Raw genomic sequence first — 26,231 nt, 5'->3', positions numbered from 1 at the left:
GAGCAGCCCTTGAAAATTTGGGGGGGGGTCGTCAAGGGGGGGGCCGAGAAAAAAGGGGGGTCCCAAAACGTGTTTTTAACATTGAGTTTTCCATAGGGCGGTTGGCCTCACTTTTAGCCCGAACGGCTGAATGGATTTGCACGAAACTTGGCAAAATTGTAGGGACTGGTAGCCCGATGTGCCTTTTGTAGGTCTCAATATATGTGCTCCAGTGGATTTTGAGAAATTAACGTTTAAAAAAAGATATATATCTGTAACAGCGGACCTGGCAGCGTCCCAGGACGCGTACTTTACGCGCAACGGAGCTTTGTGAAGCGAAGCTGATTGGTTCTCCGGCGTCTGTCAACATTCCAAAAAGTCCGTAGCGGCTGCCATCTTGTCTCTCGGTAGGATCGAGAGACAAGAGGAGGTCAAAACAAAGGGGGAAATAACTATAAGGGGGCATAGTAGATCCTCGCTGACCCCCTAGGTTTGATGTGGAGGTTTTAAAAGGGCCCGCGGGGCAAAAAAAAAACAAAATAATAATAATCGAACGGTTGAATGGATTTGCACGAAACTTGGCAAAATATTAGGGACTGGTAGCCCGATGTGCCTTTGCTAGGTCTCAATATATGTGCTCCAGTGGATTTTGAGAAATTAACGTTCAAAAAAAGATATATATCTGTAACAGCACTCCGCTTCGCGTACTTTTCGCGTTACGGAGCTTTGCGAAGCTGATTGGTTCTCCGGCGTCTGTCAACATTCCAAACAGTCCGTAGCGGCCGCCATCTTGTCTCTCGGTAGGATTGAGAGACAAGAGGAGGCCAAAGCGAAGGGGGAAATGACCATAAGGGGGCATAGTAGATCCTTCCTGACCTCTTAGGTTTGATGTACCATTTTGCCAAGTTTGGTGTAATTCCGTTCAGCCATTCAGGCTGCAGACGTATGTAAATGTCCTATGGAAAATTGCATGGGGAAAACACATTTGAAAGTGTTGAAATTTAGAACCAATTAAAATGTTACTTTGGTTTTGTATTTGTGTGTGATGAAAGTTAATTGGTTATGTATATATGTCAAATGAGAGGAAACCACAGCCATTTTGTGATACTACTGTCTGAGGTACATTTGTGAGGAATTTTTGGTGGTGAATTTCTGGTGTTTGATTTACACAGTACTAACACTTCTGCTACTTTTAAAAAGGTGAGTTGTTAATTTGTAAGGGGAACTATGTTGTACACTTGAAGATAATTTGAAAAATGTTTTCTGTTATTTATTTGCAGTCCTTCTGTTATACTAAATACTTGATAAAGTTAGTTTTATATTATGTATTACTAAAAACGATAAATGAAAGTGATTATTTTTTTCTGCAATTTACAGCAAGCAATTTCAAAATAAAATGGCTCACAATGAAGAGACCGTGGCAATTTCTTTTGAATTGTCCAACACATTGATTGAAATTGAGAGCACCAATAATGAAATATTGTCACAAGGAGGACATGACTTGTATGATTCCATTAGATTGATTGAAATGGACAGCACCAAGAATGAAATATTGTCACAAGGAGATGACTTGAATGATTCCACTACATTGATTGAAATTGAGAGCACCAATAATGAAATATTGTCACAAGGAGGAGATGACTTGTATGATTCCATTAGATTGATTGAAATGGACAGCACCAATAATGAAATATTGTCACAAGGAGGAGATGACTTGAATGATTCCACTACATTGATTGAAATTGAGAGCACCAATAATGAAATATTGTCACGAGGAGATGACTTGAATGATTCCACTACATTGATTGAAATTGACAGCACCAATAATGAAATATTGTCACAAGGAGGAGATGACTTGAATGATTTTTTTGATCAATCTCTTGATGGCGAATTTATCGAGTGTTTGGAGACCATAGAGTTACAAGAATCATCATTGGAGACTTTTAATGAGGACATTGCTGATGAGGACATGTTACTAGTTCTTTCAAATTTAGAAAATTCTGAAGAATAAATTTATATTTAGAAATCAAAAATTGTTTGAGACATTATTCATTTTTATTTTTAATTTATGAGGTTGTAGCGAAGTGATTGTAGTATAAAATGAGACTTATAGTATAGAGTGCAACATTTTTATGTTACATGGTAAGTTTACTCATATTTACTTCCCTTCTGCCACTATATTATCTCCAATGTGTATTTGACATCTCTTCTTCATCTCTGGCCTCCTTTCTGTCACTGTGTGTCTCCGATGCATCTTATCGCTGCTATTTTGTGTAATTACAGAAGAGAGTAAAATAAAATAGTTCGGAACGTGAAAAGGGGGCAAAGTAGAGTACTCCTCACCCCCTAGGCCTTTTTAGGCGGTCCCAAAAGGATCAGTTTCTGCTTTCCTGAGAGATTATGGTATGAGTTCCATATACCACAATAACTTGCATTACAACATGCAAGATATATATCTCCTATTACCAACTTTTGGAGATATTCGCGCTAAGCGCGAATATCTCCAAAAAGTAACACCTGCCCTGAGCAGTTCTTAGCCATGTTATCCAATGGGAGGTGGATAACATGGCTAAGAGCATTAGCTCGGTAATGCATGAATATCGCTGAGTTTTTAGCGATATTCATGCATTGCGGCCGTTTATTATCGCATTTGCGATAAACCTTGATAATAGCAAGGTTTATCTTCGATAATTTCTGACGATGCTTAGTGGTAAAAAATTGGTTGGTAAGCATCGTTAGCGATAAATATCGCTTAACTTTGGTAATATGCCCCAACGTCTGTTAACGTTCGATTCGAAGGAAATGAGGAAGTGTTGAAAAACATTGTCTGCGCCATCTTGCCTTTTTTGAAATGCCACACTTTTGTCGTGCACGGAAGCCATTTTAGATGTGTTGACCAGACCCACTCTCTGCACGCTGTCGATTCGTAGCATGGCTCCTCACCCACGCAAGCATCTTCCCTAGGCACTGGTCACCACCGCTCTCTGTCTTATGCATGGGCAATAAACCTCCCCCCAACTGCGCTGCTCTTCCCTGAGAATCACACTCTGTGCCCGCCCGACACCTCCCTTTCGCCCTATTCACTACCGCACCCTCTGACACTCCTCTTTCTCTGTGTCCGATTGTCCAGGCTATCAGCTAGCCCTGCAGATGTAGTTTATGGCCCCAGCTGTAAAGAATCACCCCTCTTCAAAGGAGTTATAGTAGATCAAGGCCCACACCCGATGAGATCCGTCACACCACACGTGTTCCTACTATCTGAAAACCATCCTGTATTGTGATTGGGGAGGGGACCGAGCCTGAAGCGGAAGATTCCAGGAATGACTCTTTGTACATCAAAGTTTTTACAATTATGTGTCACATTAAAAATATATAGCACTCCAACAAAGTAGTAGGAATATAAAACTTTAATAACATATAAATATATACAAGAAAACAAAAACAGTAAAAACATTTAAACAACGAAGAGACCGTGGCAATTTCTTTTGAATTATCCAATAGATTTATTGAAATTGACAGCACCAATAATGAAATATTCTTGTCAGTAGCGGTCTGTTGTGCGAATAGTTCCAAGGCAGCAGAACGCGCTGAAATCTAGATGGCACGAAAGTGATGTCTAGTAAGTTGCCGCCCAGCAAAAAACGTCGTGGGGCGCCGCGGGGGTGAGTGAGTCCAGTAGGCACCACAGCTATTCTTACCGGCATTGCAGAATTACTGCTGGGGACAATGCCTGTGCTGTAGCAGGGTCACAGCAGAAACAAAAAGGATTCTGTTGAAGATGTTGTTGGTTTTCAATTTGAAAACAGTTCTGGTGTCAACTGCTATGCTAATGTAGTGGTTAATGTTTTGTTTTCTCTAGAAAATGTAAAAGAGGGGGAGGCAGTCCAAAGTTCCCTTAAAAGGGCAAAGGAAAGGATCGGTGGTTTGAACTATCAGTCAAAAAGGGGAGGGGTGCAATAATTTTTCCTACCGGGTCACACTGTGCTTTCACCGGAAGTGAGGTCTGCAGGATTCTAGTAATTCAAAGTGAGGCTGGCGCCAGCATGGGAGCGCCGACGTCCCGCGGATACAGTTTTGTCACTCCACGGGCGATCATGGTAGTCATTCCCCATCGGGGGTCGGAGACTCCCGCGGCTCCTCTAGAATCTTCAAGGTCGTGGAGGACTACGGTGGTGGAGTCAACCAGTGACCGGGCCATTTCTTTATGCTGGGCCCGCTCTTGCCAGGTCGACCGCCATTTTGAGAGTTCGGCAGCTACCGGCGATCGCGGGGTCACATGAGCGGACGGGCTCCACCCTGCCGGGCGAGACGTTGCAGCATGGCCACAGTGGAAGAACCCTTTTCCGGGCGCCTGGAGCGCTGAGGGTGCAGCTGGGAAGCCTCCACCTGGGGAGGCGGGAGAGGCCTGTTCGCACCGTCTCTCCCTCCCAGTGCACCCCACGGCGTCTCGCTTGAGATTTGTTATGGCCGGACCAGGCGATGAGGACGAGGGGGGGGGTCGGAGGCATGTGCAAGACATCCCCCCCCAGTGTTGTCGCAGCCATTATAAAAGAAAGAAGTGTCCCGTCCGTCTTCGGGCCGGGCTTCCGGTGGATGTCGGCCGGACGCCCCTGGCTCTGGCCCCATGAACGGGTTTCTTGGTTTATCGGCTGCAGCCGGATCCCGTCGGCCTCGGCCCCCCGACCGTTGGTGGTCGGACCGGAAGAGCATGTGGCGGGACTACCTGCAACTCTCAAGGGCCACCGCGGCCGGACTGGGAGAGAGAGGGGAGGGTCGAGGAGACATTCCCCCCCCCTGCAACTGTTCAGCGTTGTAAAGGCAATCCCCTGGCCGGGTCCCGCTGGCCTCGGCCTCTCCTCCGGCTACACCCTACGTTAGGATCTCCTGGCCGAGGCGTGGCAGCAGGACCTGCCTTATATGGGCTGCTCCCGGCTGGGCGTAGCCGGAACCCTGCCCCACCTTGGAAGTTTCCAGAGTGGGGGTGGATGTTCTACTGACTTGCATTTTCCCTAGTCTATCGATTTTTTTGGCGTGGCAGGCGGTGGGACAGCGAGGGGTGATTTGGTTTCTCTTACTGTTTTTCTGGTCTCTCACCACTGGCATATTTTAACGTTTTCTTGTTTCTAGGACATTAATAGGTTTTATCATTACGTTATGTTATCGTTTCTTTGTTCGTTGTTTAATAAAAGTTCATGTTCATCAGTGGCCTACTGATTTTCGTTTTCCTATTTTTTTCTTTCCAGGTTGTTTCATGGTAAAGTTTCTGTTAACAGGATACAGTGATCACTTCGTTATTATTGCATATGTCCTTTTCACTAGGGGTGCTCTCTGGTCGGGCCAGATGACGTATCTCTAGTAAATGGTCCGGGTGAAAAAGGTGCATCAATCAGTGGGGAGTAGATAGGCATGACAGATTACAACGGGGGAGAACGGTCCGCATTACGTACCCTTTCACTACTTGCAAAGATTTTCCTACGTTTATTTGCAAACAGGGAATACCTCCAAAAAGAACTAATTCCCAAACAGTCAATGTTCGGACAATCAATCAATCAATGAGGAATGAAATAGGTACGACGTGTTAAAGGCTTGCGTTACCTACCCTTCACTATCTGCAAAGGGAGAGAGAATATTCCTATTCTTCCTCGTTTGCAGGTAGAGAAGATCCTTAAGAGAATTAACTTCGAACAATTCAATGCTCGATTGAAACAATCAACAAGGGGTACTGTGAACACAAATGAACGCCGCTTATATACATACGCATTGCTATTTTCAACAGGTTGTTCCTAATGTTTCTATTTTAGCGAGGTCAAAAAGAGATCCCATTAGTGGCCTACTGATTTTGCTCGATTCCTTTTGTTTTTTTACACGATTTTTCGCTATCTGCAAAGACTAAACAGAGTATTGCGACTCTCTGCTTGTTTGTAAATAGAGAATGAACCAAAGAGAACAATCAATCAAATGGAGAGAGAAGCAGGCACGACGGATTACAAAGGGGGCAAAGGGCTGTGTTAACTACCCTTCACTATCTGCAAAGAGAGAGTACTCCTAATAGAAATGAGGGGTGGGGGGCAGCATTCAAAGCAGATCAGTGTGCATAAACACGAAAATATTTTTACTTACCACGTACTTGACATTCGACAGCTTATGATATTTGCTATTAAAAAACCATTGAAATTCACTGAAAAAACCATAGGTTATAGACCATATATAGTTAGGAATTAGCATTTACAAAACCTTGAAAATTCACTGAAAAAACCATAGGTTATAGACCATATATAGTTAGGAATTAGCATTTACAAAACCTTGAAAATTCACTGAAAAAACCATAGGTTATAGACCATATATAGTTAGGAATTAGCATTTAAAAAACCTTATTTTACTCACACAAAACCATTGAAATTCCATATATAGTTAGTTGCACTAACTATATATCGCGCACCCGCAATCCACTGCTGATGATGTCACATATTACATCATTCATGACATGGTCAGTGACATCACTGATGACATCACTGATGACATCTCAAATGACATCACTGATGACATCACTGATGACATCTCATTTGACATCAATGACCACATCACTGATGATATCATTCATGTGACAATACAATGCATCTCCTCACACTTTAATATAACCTCTGTTACACCCAGTGTTAAATACAGAGTATAATTTTTGAAACCATTGACACACCAATACTAGTTACTACATACGCACTCAGTGATTCCTATGTTTACACACACATTCACTCATTTACCCATACAATCATTCATACATACAATCACTCATCTTTACAACACTATCATATGCACTCATACACCTATACAGACTCTCACACTCTGTCACTCATCCATGGAGTTACTCACACACCTAGTCAGTCCTGTAAAGAATCAATCACACTTCCATTTTCTAATCTATACAGTTAAACATAGAGCACCTTACATTTTGAAACATATACTAACACATAATTACTCTCTTATACAATCATTGATACAAGTACACATTGATCTGCACAGAGTCACACACCTCCCAGCCAGCCACACACACACTCAGTCTCCCATACAAATACTTGGGCAATCAATCAATAACCCATATAGTTACTCATATAGCTACTGATCAACACATGCAGCAGTTTACAGAACAACAGACATAATGATGCACAAATTAAGACAGTTTAGTCACTAACCCATGCACTCAGTGAGACACATTTAATCACTCACTCATACAGTCAGTCACGCACCTACTAAATCCTTCATCCAGACACTTCTACATCTACTCATTCTTCAATATGTAAAACATATTTAAACTTTACAGAAACACACAGTCACTGGATGATGTCATCAGTGATGTCATTTGAGATGTCATCAGTGATGTCACTGACCATGTCATGAATGATGTAATATGTGACATCATCAGCAGTGGATTGCGAGTGCGCGATATATAGTTAGTGCAACTAACTATATATGGAATTTCAATGGTTTTGTGTGAGTAAAATAAGGTTTTTTAAATGCTAATTCCTAACTATATATGGTCTATAACCTTATATATATAATATATATATATATATATATATATATATTACCTACTGGCGGTCGCCAGTAGGTATATATAGTTAGGATTTTTTCTCTATGGGATTTTTGAAAATTCTATGTCTAATAACTTTGCCGTTTGTGGACGGAATTGGCTGAAATTTTCAGGAAAATGGCACATTTTGTTTCTGAGCAGCCTTTGAAAATTTGGGGGGGGTTCGTCAAGGGGGGGCCGAGAAAAAAGGGGGGTCCCAAAACGCGTTTTTCCCATGTTAATTTCCATAGGGCGGTTGGCCTCACTTTTAGCCCGAACAGCTGAATGGATTTGCACGAAACTTGGCAAAATTGTAGGGACTGGTAGCCCGATGTGCCTTTTGTAGGTCTCAATATATGTGCTCCAGTGGATTTTGAGAAATTAACGTTTAAAAAAAGATATATATCTGTAAGCGCGGACCGGGCAGCGGCCTAGGACGCGTACTTTTCGCGCAACGGAGCTTTGTGAAGCGAAGCTGATTGGTTCTCCGGCGTCTGTCAACATTCCAAACAGTCCGTAGTGGCCTCAAACAGTCCGTAGTGGCCGCCATCTTGTCTCTCGGTAGGATCGAGAGACAAGAGGAGGCCAAAGCGAAGGGGTAAATGACCATAAGGGGGAATAGTAGATCCTCGCTGACCCCCTAGGTTTGATGTGGAGGTTTTAAAAGGGCCCCGCGGGGCAAAAAAAAAAAATTATAATAATAATCTTACGGCTGAATGGATTTGCACGAAACTTGGCAAAATTGTAGGGACTGGTAGCCCGATGTGCCTTTGCTAGGTCTCAATATATGTGCTTCAGTGGATTTTGAGAAATTAACGTTCAAAAAAAGATATATATCTGTAAAAGCGCACCGCTTCGCGTACTTTTCGCGTTACGGAGCTTTGCGAAGCGAAGCTGATTGGCTCTCCGGTGTCTGTAAACATTCCAAACAGTCCGTAGCGGCCGCCATCTTGTCTCTCGGTAGGATCGAGAGACAAGAGGAGGCCAAAGCGAAGGGGCAAATGACCATAAGGGGGCATAGTAGATCCTCGCTGATCCCCTAGGTTTGATGTGGAGGTTTTAAAAGGGCCCCGCGGGGCAAAAAAAATAAATAATAATAATAATCGAACGGCTGAATGGATTTGCACGAAACTTGGTAAAATATTAGGGACTGGTAGCCCGATGTGCCTTTGCTAGGTCTCAATATATGTGCTTCAGTGCATTTTGAGAAATTAACGTTCAAAAACAAGATATATATCTGTAACAGCGCTCCGCTTCGCGGAGATAAAATTATATCTGTATTACCTAGCTGTTGCTAACACCAGTTAGCGACGGCTAGTAGGAGATAGCGACCATCTTGGGCCCCACTTTGCATGTGAGTGATATTTATCACTAATGACATGCAAAGTGGGCATGCCAAGATGTTAGCGACTGGAAACAGTCGCTAACATCGCTATCTCCTATTATCAACTTTTGGAAATATTCGAGATAAGCGCGAATATCTCCAAAAAGTAACAGCTGCCCTGAGCAGTTCTTAGCCATGTTATCCTATGGGAGGTGGATAACATGGCTAAGAGGATTAGCTCGGTAATGCATGAATATCGCTGAGTTTTCAGCGATATTAATGCATTGCGGTCGGTTTTTATCGTATTTGCGATAAACTTTGATAATAGCAAGGTTTATCTGCGATAATTTCTGACGGTAAAAAAATCTTTGCAATGCATCGTTAGGGATAAATATCGCTTAACTTTGGTAATATGCCCCAACGTCTGTTAACGTTCGATTCGAAGGAAATCAGGAAGTGTTGAAAAACATTGTCTGCGCCATCTTGTCTTTTTTCAAATGCCACACTTTTGTCGTGCACGGCAGCCATTTTAGATGCCTTGACCAGACCCACTCTGTGCACGCTGTCGATCCTTAGCATGGCTCCCCACCCTCGCAAGCATCTCCCCCAGGCAGTGGTCACCCCCGCTCTCTGTCTTATGCATGGGTAATAAACCTCCCCCCATCTGCGCTGCTCTTTCCTGAGAATCACACCCTGTGCCCGCCCGACACCTCCCTTTCGCCCTATTCACTACTGCACCCTCTGACACTCCTTTTCCTCTGTGTCCGATTGTCCAGGCTGGTCCTAGGGTATCAGCTAGCCCTGCAGATGTAGTTTATGGCCACAGCTGTAAAGATTCACCCCTCTTCAAAGGAGTTATAGTAGATCAAGGCCCACACTCGATGAGATCCGTCACAGCAGAAGCGTTGCTATTATCTGAAAACCATCCTGTATTGTGATTGGGGAGGGGACCGAGCGTGAAGCGGAAGATTCCAGGGATGACTCTTTGTACATCAAAGTTTTTACAATTATGTGTCACATTAAAAATATATAGCACTCCGACAAAGTAGTAAGATTATAAAACTTTAATAATTTATAAATATATACAAGAAAACAAAAATAGTAATAACATATAAACATTTTTAGGGAAAAAGAACGAAGTAGCGGTCGGCTGTGCGAATAGTCCCAACGCAGCACAACGTCCAGATTTCCGGCGTGGGGCGGGTCATCAGTAGCAAACTGTTGTGCGAATAGTTCCAAGGCAGCAGAACGCGCTGAAATCTAGATGACACGAAAGTGATGTCTAGTAAGTTGCCACCCAGCAAATAACGGCGTGGGGCGTCGCGGGGGGTGGGTCTTCAGTAGCAAACTGTTGTGCGAATAGTTCCAAGGCAGCAGAACGATGGCACCAAGGTGATGTCCAGTAAGTTGCCGCACTGGTTTTGGTATCCTACAATGCTGCTCCGAATAACGGCGTGGGGCGCCCCGGGGGAGGCGGCGTGAACGGGCCTCTCCAGGTGGAGTGTCATCTGTTGTAGTGGGGCGCCCCTTTACCGTTTCAGTTGCCATTCCGTCCGTTTTTGGTCCACTGTGTCAAAAGCCGCAATTCAGCTGAGTTGCGCCCACTCTTGCGGTGCAGCGATAGGCGGCTGTCACAGGACTCTCAAAATGGCGGCAGGCTCTTTCCTTTTTGGGCCTGGTCCACTGAAATGGCCCTGGGACACCTTGGAAATCGGACGCTTGTCTGCTAGGTCTTGGACCCCATTCTCGAAAGCGTCCCCTCCGCCTTGAGAATTCATCAAAAGTTTTGGGGGCCCCGACTCCTGCAGGCTTCTGGTGGGGAGCGGCTGCCATGATTGCTCGCGGAATGACTACGACGGAGCTACGAGATGGTGGTGCTCTCATGCTGACGCCAGCTTCAGTCTGAAACATCCAGAAACAAGGTGGGGCTTTCATCGTTTGGAAAAAAAAAAAGTTTTCATCCAATGAAAAGTGTTGTTTTTAGGTCATATGATCAAGCCTTCCATCATTAGGAAACCAAAAGTAAAATGAACCAATGAAAAGTTTTATAAACAAGTCACATGACCTGTTATGCGGCATAGGGTATAAAATGCGGAGAAAATACGTTGGCACGTGAGGCGGCGTCAGTAGCGGACCGATGTGCGAATAGGCCGAAGGCAGCACAACGCGCCAAGATCCGGATGGCACCGAGGTGGTGTCCAGCAAGTTGCAGCACTGGTGTGGCCATCCTACAATGTTGAAAGTCGGCGTGGGGCGCCCCGTTGGCCTGTGAGTTTGCGTCAGTAGCGGACCGATGTGCGAATAGGCCGAAGGCAGCACAACGCGCCAAGATCCGGATGGCACCGAGGTGGTGTCTAGTAAGTTGCCGCACTGGTGTGGCCATCCTACAATGCTGAAAGTCGGCGTGGGGCGCCCTGTTGGCCTGTGAGATGGTGTCAGTAGCGGACTGATGTGCGAATGGGGCCAAAGGCAGCGCAACAATATTTTCTGACGAGAAGACACCACAAGGCGCTGAGATGCCAAGATCCGGATGGCACCGAGGTGATGTCTAAGTTGCGGACTGATGTGCGAATGGGGCCAAAGGTAGCGTAACAATATTTTCTGTATGGAAGATACCACTAGGCGTTGAGATGCCAAGATTCGGATGGCACCGAGGTGATGTCTAGCAAGTTGGTGTGGTCATCCTACAATGCTGAAACTCGGCGTGGGTCGCCCCATTAGCCTGTGAGATGGCGTCAGTAGCGGACCGATGTGCGAATAGGCCGAAGGCAGCACAACGCGCCAAGATCCGGATGTCACAGTGGTGGTTTCATAGTTGAGAGGCACTTCATCTGCAGTGGGGCGCCGAGATCCGGATGGCACCGAGGTGATGTCTAGCAAGTTGCTGTACTGGTGTGGTCATCCTACAATGCTGAAAGTCGGCGTGGGGCGCCCCATTAGCCTGTGAGATGGCGTCAGTAGCGGACTGATGTGCGAATGGGGCCAAAGGCAGCACAACGCGCCAAGATCCGGATGGCACCGAGGTGGTGTCCAGCAACTTGCCGCACTGGTGTGGCCATCCTACAATGCTGCGCCGAAAGTCGGCGTGGGGCGCCCCGTTGGCCTGTGAGTTCGCGTCAGTCAGTGGGGGCTGTTTGAGGATCTGACTGCATTGGAAAGCAATGTGATGCTGTGCGTCGCCCCCAAGATGGAGGTTCCTCGGCTGCAGTGGGGCGCCCCTTGGTGTTTCACTCGCTATGCAGCTGAGTTGCGTGCGCACTTGTGGCGAATAGGCCGAAGGCAGCACAACGCGCCGAGATCTGGATGGCACCGAGGTGGTGTCCAGCAATTTGCCGCACTGGTGTGGCCATCCTACAATGCTGCGCCGAAAGTCGGCGTGGGGTGCCCCGTTGGCCTGTGAGGTGGCGTCAGTAGCGGACCGATGTGTGAATAGGCCGGAACCAGCACAAGGCGCCAAGATCCGGATGGCACCGAGGTGGTGTCATAGTTGAGAGTTCTGAGCAGCGCTTGTAACACTGTCTGAAGCTTATTTGCACCTGCTGCAGCTTCACTATTGCCCTGGTGTGGCCTAAGATCGCCCATGACATAGGCGGCCACCTCCCGGGGTCCGGCGGAACTTTTTTCCTTTTCCTTTCTGCATCTTGTCCCAAATTCGTTTGACCTGAAGACACGACCAGGTCCCTGAATGTGTGCAGGGGGACGCTATTGATTGAATCAAAATGGCGGCTTCACACAAAGCTGACTCAAGCGTTTTCTGGTGGTTTCATAGTTGAGAGGCACTTCATCTGCAGTGGGGCGCCGAGATCCGGATAGCACCGAGGTGATGTCTAGCAAGTTGCTGTACTTGTGTGGTCATCCTACAATGCTGAAACTCGGCGTGGGTCGCCCCATTAGCCTGTGAGATAGCTGTTCTTTGGATTTGGGCCTGGTCCACTAAAATGGCCCTGGGACACCTAAGAACTCGAACGCTCGATTTTTTTTTCCTTTCCTGTACATGCAAAAAAAGGTAAATGCCCGGTATGTTACACGCTTCATCTGCCACGATGAACTCTCCAGAGGAACCGAAAAAATATATAGTTGTGGTAACTATACCATGCATCGTCATATGGAGAGGTGGCACCAATTAATTATAGTGCTGCATAAAAGAGAGATTTGGAGGAGAACCCCTGACCTGCTAGTACATTCATCAAAGAAGTGGCACTGAGAGCTTCAGAGGCAAGGGAAACGGTCCCAAATATTTAGAAGAACTTTGGAAAGATTAAAATGACATGTTTAGATTGTGGTAAATTAATTTCATGTGGGCAGATGAGTGTTACTCTAATAAATACAGCATATGAACATCATCATAGTCGATGGTTGGTAGAGACATTTTGACTATATCCTGGACCTGCCCGTCCTCGCCCAAAATGGCGCCGGAATAAATGGGACTCGTAACTCCTTGTTGTGTACTGGTTGCAGAACCTTGAAATCACGAGATACGTATGCAGTTTTGAAGCACATGGCGGGCGGGGACGAGAATTGATTGAATATTTCGACATCCCTATTGATATTAAGTTCTGATGTGTTATTGATTACTGTACTGTTGAAAGTTCGAATTAACGTCACCCATGGTACTTGCCCGCAAATGTATATCTAGATAATTTTATTGTAACTGGCCCTGTCGTATTTTAATTATAAAATGTACGTCCACCGATTCCGTAACTGTTAGACACCTTAGTTCTTGCAACCTAATGGCCCGCCCGTTACGTTCCTCTACAGTGTAAATGTCTACTCATCACATACGATTACAGTTTGCTCCGTGGCCGGCCCACGTGGTTATAGGCTCGTATTTGTATAATGAAATTTTCACAATAAAGGTTTTTAAAAGAAAACATGGTAGTAGTATATACATTGGTAAAGTTTGTAATAATAGTCACTGTTTTAGAATCATTAAAAGGCAAGTGAAATAAAGCAGACCAATTACATGAAGGGTAAAAGGTATAATACGAAGGAACGCAGTAAAGATAAATGGTCAAGGGCTGTTGTGTTTTCTATTCCTGCAACATAAAGTGATCGATAAGAATCTCATATTCAGGCGTATCGGCGACTAAGACAGCAGGTCGACCCTCTTTTGCTCAACGGCTCCATCATGGGACGAAGAAACGCTCTTTTTCTCGAAAAAAGAATATATTTTACTTGCAGGACAGTTGTAAAATTTCCGGGAAAGTACATTAGCCTGGAACATTATAACATATATTTAAGAAAAAATAATGTTCGGAAGTAATGAAAAGCGTAATTTTTAGGTCATATGAGCAAGCCTTTCATCATTACAATAAGAAAAGTAAAATGAACCAATGAAAAGTTTTATTAACAAGTCACATGACTTGTTATGCTTACGTTACGCGCTGCGCGCCCCGGATGACTTCCGGATGCGCTAACGCGGCGCGTCATATGACGCATTACGCGACAACGCAGGTCCAGAATATAGTCAAAATGTCTCCACCAACCAGCGGTCGGAACACAACCCCTTTCAGCAGGCTAAATAGTTCTGTTAAATGAGAACAGAAGGGACAGGCAACAAGAACCATCAGTGAAAGAGGGGAGGGCTAGTTCTTCTCTACCGGGTTACATTGGGGCGCTACCGGAACTGATCGAATTGGTAGTCTACAGTGTTTCTGGATGTTTCAGACTGAAGCTGGGGTTAGCATGAGAGCAGCATCATTTCGTAGCTCCGTCGTGGCCATTCCGCAACCAATCATGGCAGCCGCTCTTTATCGTTATTTTGGGCGGGGTGGGTGGCGGAGCCGAGCTGTTTTGCAGCCATCATTGTGTGGAGTTCAGTTCATCTCACTAGTTTTGTATTTGTCATGAGGGGTTGTTCCTAATGTTTCTATTTTAGCGAGGTCAAAAAGAGATCCCATTAGTGGCCTACTGATTTTGCTCGATTCCTTTTCTTTTTTTTTTACACGATTTTTCGTTATCTGCAAAGACTAAACAGAGTATTGCGACTCTGTGTTTGTTTGTAAATAGAGAATGAACCAAAGAGAACTAATTCTAAAACAGTAAATACTTGGATAACAATCAATCAAATGGAGAGAGAAGCAGGCACGACGGATTACAACGGGGGCAAAGGCCTGCGTTAACTACCTTTCACTATCTGCAAAGAGAGAGTACTCCTAATAGAAATGAGGGGGGGGGGGCACCATTCAAAGCAGATCAGTGTGCATAAACACGAAAATGTTTTCACTTACCACGTACTTGACATTCGACAGCTTATGATATTTGCTATTAAAAAACCATTGAAATTCACTGAAAAAACCATAGGTTATAGACCATATATAGTTAGGAATTAGCATTTACAAAACCTTGAAAATTCACTGAAAAAACCATAGGTTATAGACCATATATAGTTAGGAATTAGCATTTAAAAAACCTTATTTTACTCACACAAAACCATTGAAATTATATTTTAACTTTACAGAAACATACAGTCACTGGATGTTGTCATCAGTGATGTCATCAGTGATGTCATCAGTGATGTCACTGACCATGTCATGAATGATGTAATATGTGACATGATCAGCAGTGGATTGCAGGTGCGCGATATATAGTTAGTGCAACTAACTATATATGGAATTTCAATGGTTTTGTGTGAGTAAAATAAGGTTTTTTAAATGCTAATTCCTAACTATATATGGTCTATAACCTATGGTTTTTTCAGTGAATATTATATATATATATATATATATATATATATATATATATATATATATATATATATATATATATATATATATTTAAAAGAAAGAAGGCTGACAAAATATTCACACACCTGCACACCTACTATACCACAAGTTGTTACTGTAGGTTCCGTTCGAGTCATATACAAAATATTTAACTTGCTTTCACAAAGCTGCAGTATTTCAAGTGGCTACTAGGTGTGCCCCTCAAGTTAGACCCAACTGATATCTCCTTAAAATGCAGTACCTCAAGCCTTACCTAGAGATCCTTCTTGATTCAGATGCCAGATCCTGGAAATTCTTTAACTATCTGAACTGTTTAATAGGTATCCTTCTCGATGCAAGTGCTTCAACTGACCTTCACAAAGTTGAAAGGATGTGGCTTCCTTATGTACTGCATGTACACATTTTCTATTCTAATGATTTATGCTTATTTTCTAAAGGATAAATAAATATGGCAAGTGGTTTATAATAATAAGTCAAATTTACAAATTTCAATAGATTTCTTGATTTTATTGAAGTAGGTGCTGGCACCCTACTATACCAAGATACCTGCAACCACTGCGCGTGCAGCCCCGGACATCTAAGGGCATCCCAGACCTGTTATTGCTCGATCTTGTGTGGCTGAACGCCACTTGTTCCTCTAAGAAGTTGGACGCCGACCGCTGGGGGTCGCGTAACTAGTTAGCATGGATGAGTCTAGTTCGTTATCAGAATTAACCAGACAAATCGCTCCACCAACTAAGAACGGCCATGCACCACCACCCACAGAATCGAGAAAGAGCAATCAATCTGTCAATCCTTTCCGTGTCCGGGCCGGGTGAGCTTTCCCACCACTGATAAAGTGCCATCATATGTCAATCACTGGTGTATAGTTTTCTTTAGATGAATTAAAGGTAGCATAATTTGATTGACATTTGAGCAGCCTAATGGATAAAGAAAGTTGATTAAGAGCACTCTATGTGCATATATATATATATATATATATATATATGCGGTACGTAACGCCAGCAGCCAAATAGTGGAAAAGACGAGACGAGACCCAACTCGTGGTGTTTAGAGTTTTATTGCGCCCAACACCAGTCTGCCACGACGCGTTTCGGCTCCCAAAAAGCCTTGATCACATGACGCAGTCAAGAGGCCTGGCCACCATTTTTAAAGTGCAAAAGTGCGTGATAGACATAGAAAACATACTATATGCCTGAATGCATTGTAGTTTTAACACATTTTGAGTATTAAAACCAACATTAAAGATGTGCAAGTGAAATACAATATGACATTCACAGTGACTGTATAAATACATAATGTCAAGCTGATTAGCACTGTTCCCGATACCTAAAACTATTATGCACAAGATAGAAGCAAATGAATCTGAATAAAGGGGGTCACCAGGTTAGAGAACACATAAATAAGAACACCCCAATTTCTTAACAATTTGCATACCTATGTTCATCAATCATAATTTACTCATTTAGCAAATATGAATGTAACATTTGCCAGCTACAAGCACATGTTAGAATTGTCAACCGTGTGTTTGATTAAAACAACAATAAAACCAATTTTAAGACATATGTAAAAATATATATAGAATATGATTCTAAAAATGAGTTCATAATAATTAAAACAAATATAAATATGTAGTTGATAATACCCATGTGGGCAATGCAATAACTTGTGCAAAAATCGCTAATGGTTCAGTGCATGTTGGTTAAATGTGCATCATCACGCAATAAAGTCTTAAAGTGCTACCAGTGTGAATAAAAGACAGATAGTGCCCAAAGATAAAAGGTGATAAAATATCAAAATGATCTACATAATGGTATGTGTGGAGGATATGGGAATTGAATTAAAAGGATAGTTGCTAGATACGATGGTATTGTATTCATGCAGAAATGGTTCTAGGTGAAAAACCTCATATTGTGACAAAGTTACAGATAGGTATGGCAATCTTCACTCTTATTAAGCCCGTTAGGCATCTTGCTGTCCAGCAAGATGATATAACGTGTCTCAAGTTTACGAAGAAGACCTTCCCTATCACCTCCCCTACTTTGGGGCGGACCCAATCTATGACAAAGTAGGTAAGGCCTTGTGGGTTCTTGACGTGTACCGTTTCGAAATGCCTGGCCACGGGATATGTGGGGTCTGCGTTGGGGATGGCCCTGAGGTGTTGCAAAATTCTTTTGTGGCCCTGGGGCCTTGTGCTGCCCACATATCTGAGCCTGCAAGGGCATTGCAAGACGTAAACAGCAAATTCTGTTTTGCAATTGAGTTTCTCTCCTATTTTTATTGGGACAGGAGAGAAGGGTATTGTGTATTCAGATTTGCTGATTCCGTTTTTGCAGGCCTTGCAGGTTGCGCATTTCAAAATCCCTCTGCTCCCTGCAAGCCACATGCCCGTGGCTACCTCGGGGCTGCTGGAGACCAAACTAGTCTCCATAGACCTCACTTTTCTGTAGGTCATATTTGGCCTAACAGTTACCAAATTGCCAATAACCGGGTCACTTCTAATGAGGAACCAATTGTTCTTCACTATGTTACGGATAGTCTTATGTTGGTTACTGAAAGTCATGATTAGTCTAGTTTCATTGTTGGCCTCAATGCGACACATCTTGTCCTTAGCCTCAGTGGGAAGTAACATTCGCTGTCTCTCAAAAGAGTTAGCCCTCTTTTGTGCAGAATCAATGGTGTGCAGATCATAGCCTCTAGCCAGAAATCTGGATCTGCACTCTTCTTGTGCATTGAGGCAGTCAAGGTCATTACTACAGATCCGTCTGATACGGAGCATCTCCCCACAGGGGATGCTCTTTATCAGATGGGGTGGGTGGTGACTGTGGGCATGTAATATGGTGTTACCTGCTGTCGGTTTTCTGTGGAGTTTGGTATGTAGCTTGCCCTGATCTACATAAATCTCCACATCCAGAAACACGATCGATTTAGAACTTATAGTACTGGTAAAGTGCAAGTTCAGGTTGTTAGTATTCAAAAGATGAATGAATGCCGCGGCATCCGCCTCAGAGCCATCCCAAATCATACAAAGGTCATCAATGTATCTCCACCAACCTTTGACCTTGGAGTTCATAATGGCTGCAAAGTCGACCATGAGGACCTGCTCCTCCCAGAAGCCCATATGGAGGCAGGCATAACTGGGAGAGAAGCAGGCCCCCATTGCCACACCTCTAGTTTGTAGAAAGTATTGATTAGAAAATAGAAAACATTATTCTCTAAGCAGGCTAAGATCATTTCCACCAACATATTAGAATGTTCTGTACAATGACCAATTCTTTTAGCAAGGTAATGTTTGACCGCTTTTATCCCATCCCTATGGTGGATACTTGTGTAAAGGGATGTAACATCCAGTGATACCAAGAGAAAATTAGGTTGCCATACAAAGTTGGAAAGTTTGTTTAGGAGGTCCCCTGTGTCAAGTATGAAAGATGGTAAGGTCCTGACAGAGTCTTGTAGAAAAAAGTCAATGTATTTACTGGTATTTTCCAGGAGGCTATTCTTGGCCGAAATAATCGGTCTCCCTGGTGGTTGTTGTTGGTTTTTGTGAATCTTAGGGATGAAATAAATCACAGGTGTGACAGGATGTTCATTTTTGAGGAATTTAAATTCATCCCAGGATAACAAACTCTTGCTCCTCCAGGCCATCAGTTTAGAATAATAGTCCTTTTTTGCTGTCTGTACTTCCTGGGAATTTGTCCTCCTGTAACAATCCCTGTCATTCAGTTGTTTTAGAGCCTCTTCCATATACATCTTTCTGGGCCAGAGAACAACATTCCCGCCCTTATCGGACTGTCTAATAATCAGTTGTTTTTGTCCTCTCAGTTTCTTAATGAGTCTGTGATATTGAGTATCACGATGGTTGTATTTTTTCTTTTTTGTCACTTTTGCGTTTTTGATCTGGAGTTCTTTCAGTTCGCTTGAGACTCTATCATGAAAAATATCTAGATTGTCTTTCAGTAAGATAGGGAAACACTTGGATTTGGGTTTGAAGGTGGTAAAAGAAGAGGGGAGCACAGGTTCACCGCCCAGGAATTGTTGTGGAATGCCTTCTTCCTCTTGTTGTATATCAAAGAGCTCCTGAGTCAAAGATACCCCAAATTGCGGTGGGACAGTGGGAGGTGAATGAGGAGTGATTGAAGTAGTCATAGCATTTGATATGCGTGTGTTATGATATTTCTTGAGTTTGAGCTTACGTACGTATTTAAACAAATCAATACGAGTGCTGGCATAGTCAAAGTCATTTTTGGGGCTAAAAGATATACCCAATGATAATATAGCAGTTTCACAGTCTGTTAACTTTGTGTCGCTCAAATTGACCACTGTTTTAGAATCACTTAGTTGGTGGATTGATTTTGTTGCCACTTGGACCTCTGCCTCCTCTGTCGCCCTCCGTTGCCTCTTCCTTTTTGAGCATTTCCTCCTGTCTGCGCGTTTGGCATTGATTTGTTTGCGCCTGTCGCTCGAGTACCTGAACGGAGCGTTTGCTTGCGATCTTGTTGTACAGCTGCCATTTCCTGAGCAGGAGTGAATTTGCGAAACCCCACTCTTCTCATTCGTGTGGCTTCATTATCTGATTCGCTATCAACTTGTGAACTGTTGCCAGATACAGATGAAACCTCCAAGAGGCTGCTGGTGTTGGGCTGACTGGATGTCGGTGTTGGAATGTTGTCAATGCCGTTAGATTGCTGTTGTAATTTCAAATTATCGAATTTGCGAGCAAAGGTGAAGATCTGCCCATGCTCGTAGTCGAGCCTGTCTCGTTGAAATTTATATGCTTTGCGCCGTTTAATGATTTCTTCCTCATGTTTCAAACGCGCTTGCATCTCCTCCCGATACTTAGTAGTAATTGGTGTGCATGGGATTTTGGCTAATTCTGCTTCCAACATTTCAATTTTAGTCATCAGTTTCACCCTGTCGCTTTCAGCATATTGTACCAAGATCTGCATAAGACGTTTGGAAGAGTCAAGATTACAAAGTGCCCAGTCCGTAAGCATTTGGGGATCAGGATCCTCGTAGGATGGTGCTAACATCAAACGCAACCCACGAGGTACTCTTCCAACCTCCAGGTAACCGGATAGGGAGCTGTGCTCCCACCATTTCGCCTGATCGCTTTTATAGCATTTTTCTAATGCCCTGTACAAATCCTTGACAGTTTTACTCGGTTCCGTAACCGAGGCTGCATTTACAACTGTAGCGGGCCCCCCAGCCGGGGAGTCCGTAAACATTCCCTTTGAAGCCTCCACACGGCCCCGTACTGCGTCGGCAGACATGGTGTGTCAAACTCGGGGCAAAGTTAGCTATTGCAAGAAAGGTCGTTTGTCTGTGAATCCTACCCGTCAATGCTGGGCAGTCGACCCTCTGCTCCACTCCACACAGGACTTACTGCGGGACTCCGGCGATGGCGATAGTACTCCCGGTGCAGCTCCAGCTCTCAGTCGACCGACGCCGACCTCCGACCCGGAACAGCTTCCGTTCTTCCCGTCGTCATCACCGAACAGTCTCCGCCTCTCCTGGGGCTCCGGCGGCGTCTCCTTCACGGAGTTGCAGAAATGCTCCAAACAATGGAGTCGTAGCTTCAAGCCGCTCTAGCCCAAGCGTGGAGGGGTCTCGTCAGCTCCAGGGAAGCAATCCTGGATATACTTGCGGTACGTAACGCCAACAGCCAAATAGTGGAAAAGACGAGACGAGACCCAACTCGTGGTGTTTAGAGTTTTATTGCGCCCAACACCAGTCTGCCACCACGCGTTTCGGCTCCCAAAAAGCCTTGATCACATGACGCAGTCAAGAGGCCTGGCCACCATTTTTAAAGTGCAAAAGTGCGTGATAGACATAGAAAACATACTATATATATATATATATACACGCATTTTATTGCGAATCATTTGAAAAAAAGAGGCTAGTAAGTTTAGGCTGTACTTGAAAAAGGGAAGTCGTCAATGATAGCAACATCAAAAAAAGCAAAGAAAATGAAAATGTTCGACTTCATCATGATAAGAAATACATACGCATTCATGTATCACCACACATGCAAACATTTGCATCATAACACTGCTGTGGCAATTAGTTTTTAATGTATTACCAGCCCCAGCATGAAGCGGTATGTGTTCACATGCATCACCATAGTTGAACATGTATGTGTCATGATGTTGCGAAGATATATTTAGAATACCAAAGAATTGCTTTTAACTATGCACTGTGTAACCGCAGTGCAACGTGCATAAATAAAAGAAATTGGTGTGGATCCTGTGAATATTTGCAACAAGATCGGGAAATCTACTTTTCCTAAAGCTATGCGTACTGGAGAAAATAGGGACATTATTGTGACTGATTTCTGCATATCTGTAATAGACAAAACAGATCCTGAAAAGTTCTGAGCAAGGAAACATCTGAAAATGTAGCGATCAAATTACTAATATAAGTTTAATATTCTCAAACACATTTTCAGGAGTCACATGTAAACTCTTGCAGGTCTGATGAAGACAAATGTCCGTAAACCTAACTCCCTTACCACTGAGCTACTTGAGGCCCGCTCATTCCCCACCTTCTATAGAACATTGAGATCTTTCCCATTATTTCAGAGGTACTTCTCAAGAAGCTCCTAAGATCTTCCTCTGCTTCAAATCATGGGGCCAAATCATGTTCCACTGGGTGGTGCAGAGCTCAGTACCTGTGTTTTGTGCTTGAAGTATCCAAAGTTAATAATATAATTTAGAATGTTACCTGTCTAATGCTTGTTCTTTAAACAATCCCTCACACTGTTTCTGACTTTTGCTGTCTGCATTTCATGCATTAAATCAGTGGAGACATTAGGCTCTGCTCTGAGCCAGCCCAGTTCTTCTTGATTGGGCCTCAAGACCAGCACAGGCTCAATGCAGAACCAAGTTTCTGTTTTCACATGCTTGCAGTGTGCAAAGTACTTTAATTTATCCCAATATTTCTCCAAGTCAGTGCATTATTTTACAGAGCGGACCTCATACATAGTCAGAGGCAATGACTGCTCGCGGTTTTCATGCTGTACAGCCTTAAACTGAAGCTCTAACTTGTAGAAATATCAGGTTCTATGAGCTCACTTTACACACTGCAGGGCCATTATGATAGGCGCACAGCTCTGCAGCACCAGCACAGCCCTCCATGATACGGCCTAGATTTCTGAGGAAGTTCATTTCCTGCTTTATCAGGGAAAAACCCTACTAGATTGTTCCTGTTCAATTATTATCTAAACATTCAGTGACTTTGTATGTATATTTCTGTGACATGCTTTTGTAAGAGGATATTGTATCTTTCCATTTCTCACTACCCTCACATTTAGAACTCTGATGCCTTACTTGGGCTTGGATGCCCCCCACAGAAAAGTTAAAAAATAAAAATACATGTGTACTTAAGTATTCTCTATCGCATAAAGGGAAAGTGAAGGTCTTGTCCATCAGATATGATGCTGTGAAGATTTTACTGCCAAAGCACAAGTTAGTGACATGTTCAAACTCTATGCAGTACATTCTGAACCTGTTTCACCAAAATGTCTTGCATACAGAATCGTAGACCAACTCCTAAACACATACGTAAATATGGGATTTTTGAGAATTCACAACTATTCCCAGTAGTATACATAGAAGCCTTAAGGATTTTAAAAACAGACGCGAACAATCTAAGTATAATTGCTATCTCAATGTTCTTAAATGGAATGTGGATACTCCGTGCTTATGGTTTGAATAACTAATGAATTTATGAGATATGATTGTAGTAATTGTTTTTATTGAACCTGGTATTTTGTACGGTGGTTGTATTATGGATATCATTGTTTTAAAATTAATTTTATATTAACTTATTGCACTTTTTATGTACTGAATATGCAACATTGGGTCATATCCTGGGGATCTTGTATCTTGTACTTTTAAGGATGAATTTAATGTTTTACGGTTACTGTTTAAAATATAAATGTATTTTATGATTATGAATTGGAATAAAGACTAATTTGATGATGATGATGACATGTTCAAACTCTATGCAGTACATTCTGAACCTTTTTCACCAAAATGTCTTGCATAAAGAACCGTAGACCAACTCCTAAACACATATGTAAATATGAGATTTTTGAGAATTCACAACCATTCCCAGTAGTATACATAGAAAGATGCTCCGGCCATAACTCTTCAGGCATATTACTAGGAATGTCATGTAACATTTGGTATTCTTCAAAAGTGGGGTTATAATGGCAGACCAATCAACGTAATCATTTGTGGTTGTTGGCAATCCCTTTCCAATCCCTCCCTGTCGTGTTAAGATAATTTGCACTGGCTCTACAGATTTTCCCGTGCCAACATAAAAGAATGAAATTCGCAAAACATGTTTAGGAATGCACTCGGAAATATTCCGCTGTCATAGGTTACCCGAGTACCCCGGAAAACTTTCACAGATTTCAGAAAGTTATTATTCTTTTCCAATGTGAGCTTTCAAGATTATTTTTGAGTATTAGACCCAATATTCTGAATTCTTGGGCGTTGAGGGCTGCCACTCCAGAGTGCCATGTTAAGTTTGGCACCTGTATAATTTTCTTAAATGAACATCAGTCTCATTTTGAGTTCTTGAGTGCTACACTAAGTTCAAAATTGGTTGCAAAATATATTTAAAGCTAGTTTTACATGTAGCGCACATCATGAGTATTTTGTAAGCTGCACATATTCCTATATGTTGACATTGGAGGAAATTGTGAATGCAAAACCGTGTGACGATGAGTACTGCCATATGCAAATCAAAGGTTATTTATGCACCTTAATCGGTGTACTAAACTGAAAGTACAATGTGCAAAAATGGAATTTATTGGATGTTTTTTGCCAGATTCTTACATAAACAGGAACTAGTTTACTCACATTGTAAATAAACTGCTCTGTTGGAGGAACACTTGTGAATTTTCCTGAGCTAAGCACTGACGTCCGCCACTTAAAATAAAATTATGAATAAAAATATACCTAAGAAATAAAGACATGGGGCCCAATTCACAGAACTAACTTAGGACAAAATCCTAAACTTACTACTTTTGGTATTCACAGAAGTTAGGATTTTGTCTTAAGTTTGTCTTAAGACAGACTTAAGACAGACTTAAGACAAAATCCTAACTTAAGTCTGTCTTAAGTCTGTCTTAAGACAAACTTAAGACAAAATCCTAACTTCTGTGAATACCAAAAGTAGTAAGTTTAGGATTTTGTCTTAAGTTAGTTCTGTGAATCGGTCCCATACGTCTTTAGGATCAAAAACACAAAACATGAATTACCCTTGTGGGCATATTAGCACTTACCGATAGGTTGGTGTGGGGCACGTGCATAACCTACGGGAAGAAGATGCAAAAGTAAATGCTCTTATCATGCTCTTGTTGGTGCATTTATTAACCAAGGAAAAATGAAAACTAATCCTAATTCTACATCGTAGGAAGCTTCATTGAAGCTGTAATTACAAGGATTGACCTGCCCTAGCGCTGTATAGTGGAACACCTTTAACCATACGAATCAAAATTTCAATAAATGGTAAAAAACTCATGCATATGCATGCTTAACCAGAAATTACAACCTTTCGAAGGCTGGTTTTGCAAACGTTTTGTTTTTATAACAAAGAAAATAAATACATAAAACAGCCTTTTAAGACAAGTATCCCTTTGCTGCCGTAGAGACCTGGTAGAGCATGAAAATGCAGGGAACAATAGTCAAATAGGCTAAGCTCTGCAAACCTAAAAGTTAATACTTTGCTTCTTAAACGACCTAGCAGCTTCCTAAACCCTTCATGACTTGTACTGATAGCTGTCTAAGAGCACTAGTACATTTGTCTACATCTTGCTAGAGGTTCTAGGGAAATGTTGTAATCCTAAGTACTTACATTCTGGTTGCTTAGGTCCAGGGATGACTATTTTAGGTTTTTAATGATAATTCCTACGATGCAGCACTGTGATAACAAACAAGAAACCTTCTTCATTGAATGATCTTCATTGATTAGTCATACACATTAAAAGAGCAAGGTCAGCTCAGTATTCCAAAACATTAGGATACCAGAAAAAGGATGTGAAAATACAAAAAAAGCAAATGTAGAAAAGGCAGTTGGTGGTGTACATACTCGAGTTTTTTGCAAATCTAAATGTATAACTAAAGAAACAAATGCTACAGCACTATTGACTAAGTTGTGAATTAATTGTTGAAGTAAATAAAATAAATGAAATACAAATTATTTTTCAGAAGGTTAAATTAAAAATTAAATTCCCACTTCAATGGAAAAAGTAAATTTGGATTATAAAATAATAATTATTAAAAGTAAAGTTTTAAGTTAAGTAACATTAATTTGCTTACTAAAGTTACTGTTTACATGATTATTTTTTCTTTTCAGTTTAAGAAAGTTTTTATTTTGTTTAAGAAAGATTACAGCATAATATAACAGTATACAAAAAAATCAGAACCAATGTGAAAAGACAAGGAGAAGGTGATGAAAAGAAGAGTTGGTTCGGAGAACGTGAGAAAAGGAAGAGAGGGGAAGATGAAAGTAGGAGGAGAAAAGAAAGAGAAAGAGAGAGAGAGAGAAAAAAAAGAACAAGAAAGAAAGGTTAGGAAGAGGAGGGGGAAGATAGGAAGTTAGAGAAAGGAAGCCAGGTAAGATCGGATTT

General features: G+C 42.5%; 1 protein-coding gene across 5 annotated transcripts in view; it reads right to left on the bottom strand.

Annotated features, from left to right (window-relative positions):
- Window positions 1-26,231, bottom strand: part of LOC144782331 (inter-alpha-trypsin inhibitor heavy chain H4-like) — a 473,908-nt gene that overhangs the window by 175,270 nt on the left and 272,407 nt on the right. For 4 of the 5 annotated variants that reach the window (XM_078661646.1, XM_078661649.1, XM_078661648.1 and 1 more), the window contains exon 17: window positions 24,885-24,914. The exons of the other annotated variant lie outside the window; for it this stretch is intronic. In XM_078661646.1, coding sequence (XP_078517772.1) covers window positions 24,885-24,914 — 30 coding nt within the window. The remainder of the gene's footprint in view (window positions 1-24,884; window positions 24,915-26,231) is intronic. 5 annotated transcript variants of the gene reach the window in all.

This window comes from Lissotriton helveticus, chromosome 9 (assembly GCF_964261635.1).
Source record: "Lissotriton helveticus chromosome 9, aLisHel1.1, whole genome shotgun sequence".
NCBI lineage: Eukaryota > Metazoa > Chordata > Amphibia > Caudata > Salamandridae > Lissotriton > Lissotriton helveticus.
Note: the sequence above shows the minus strand (reverse complement) of the source record. Positions and strands in the feature narration are given on the sequence as shown.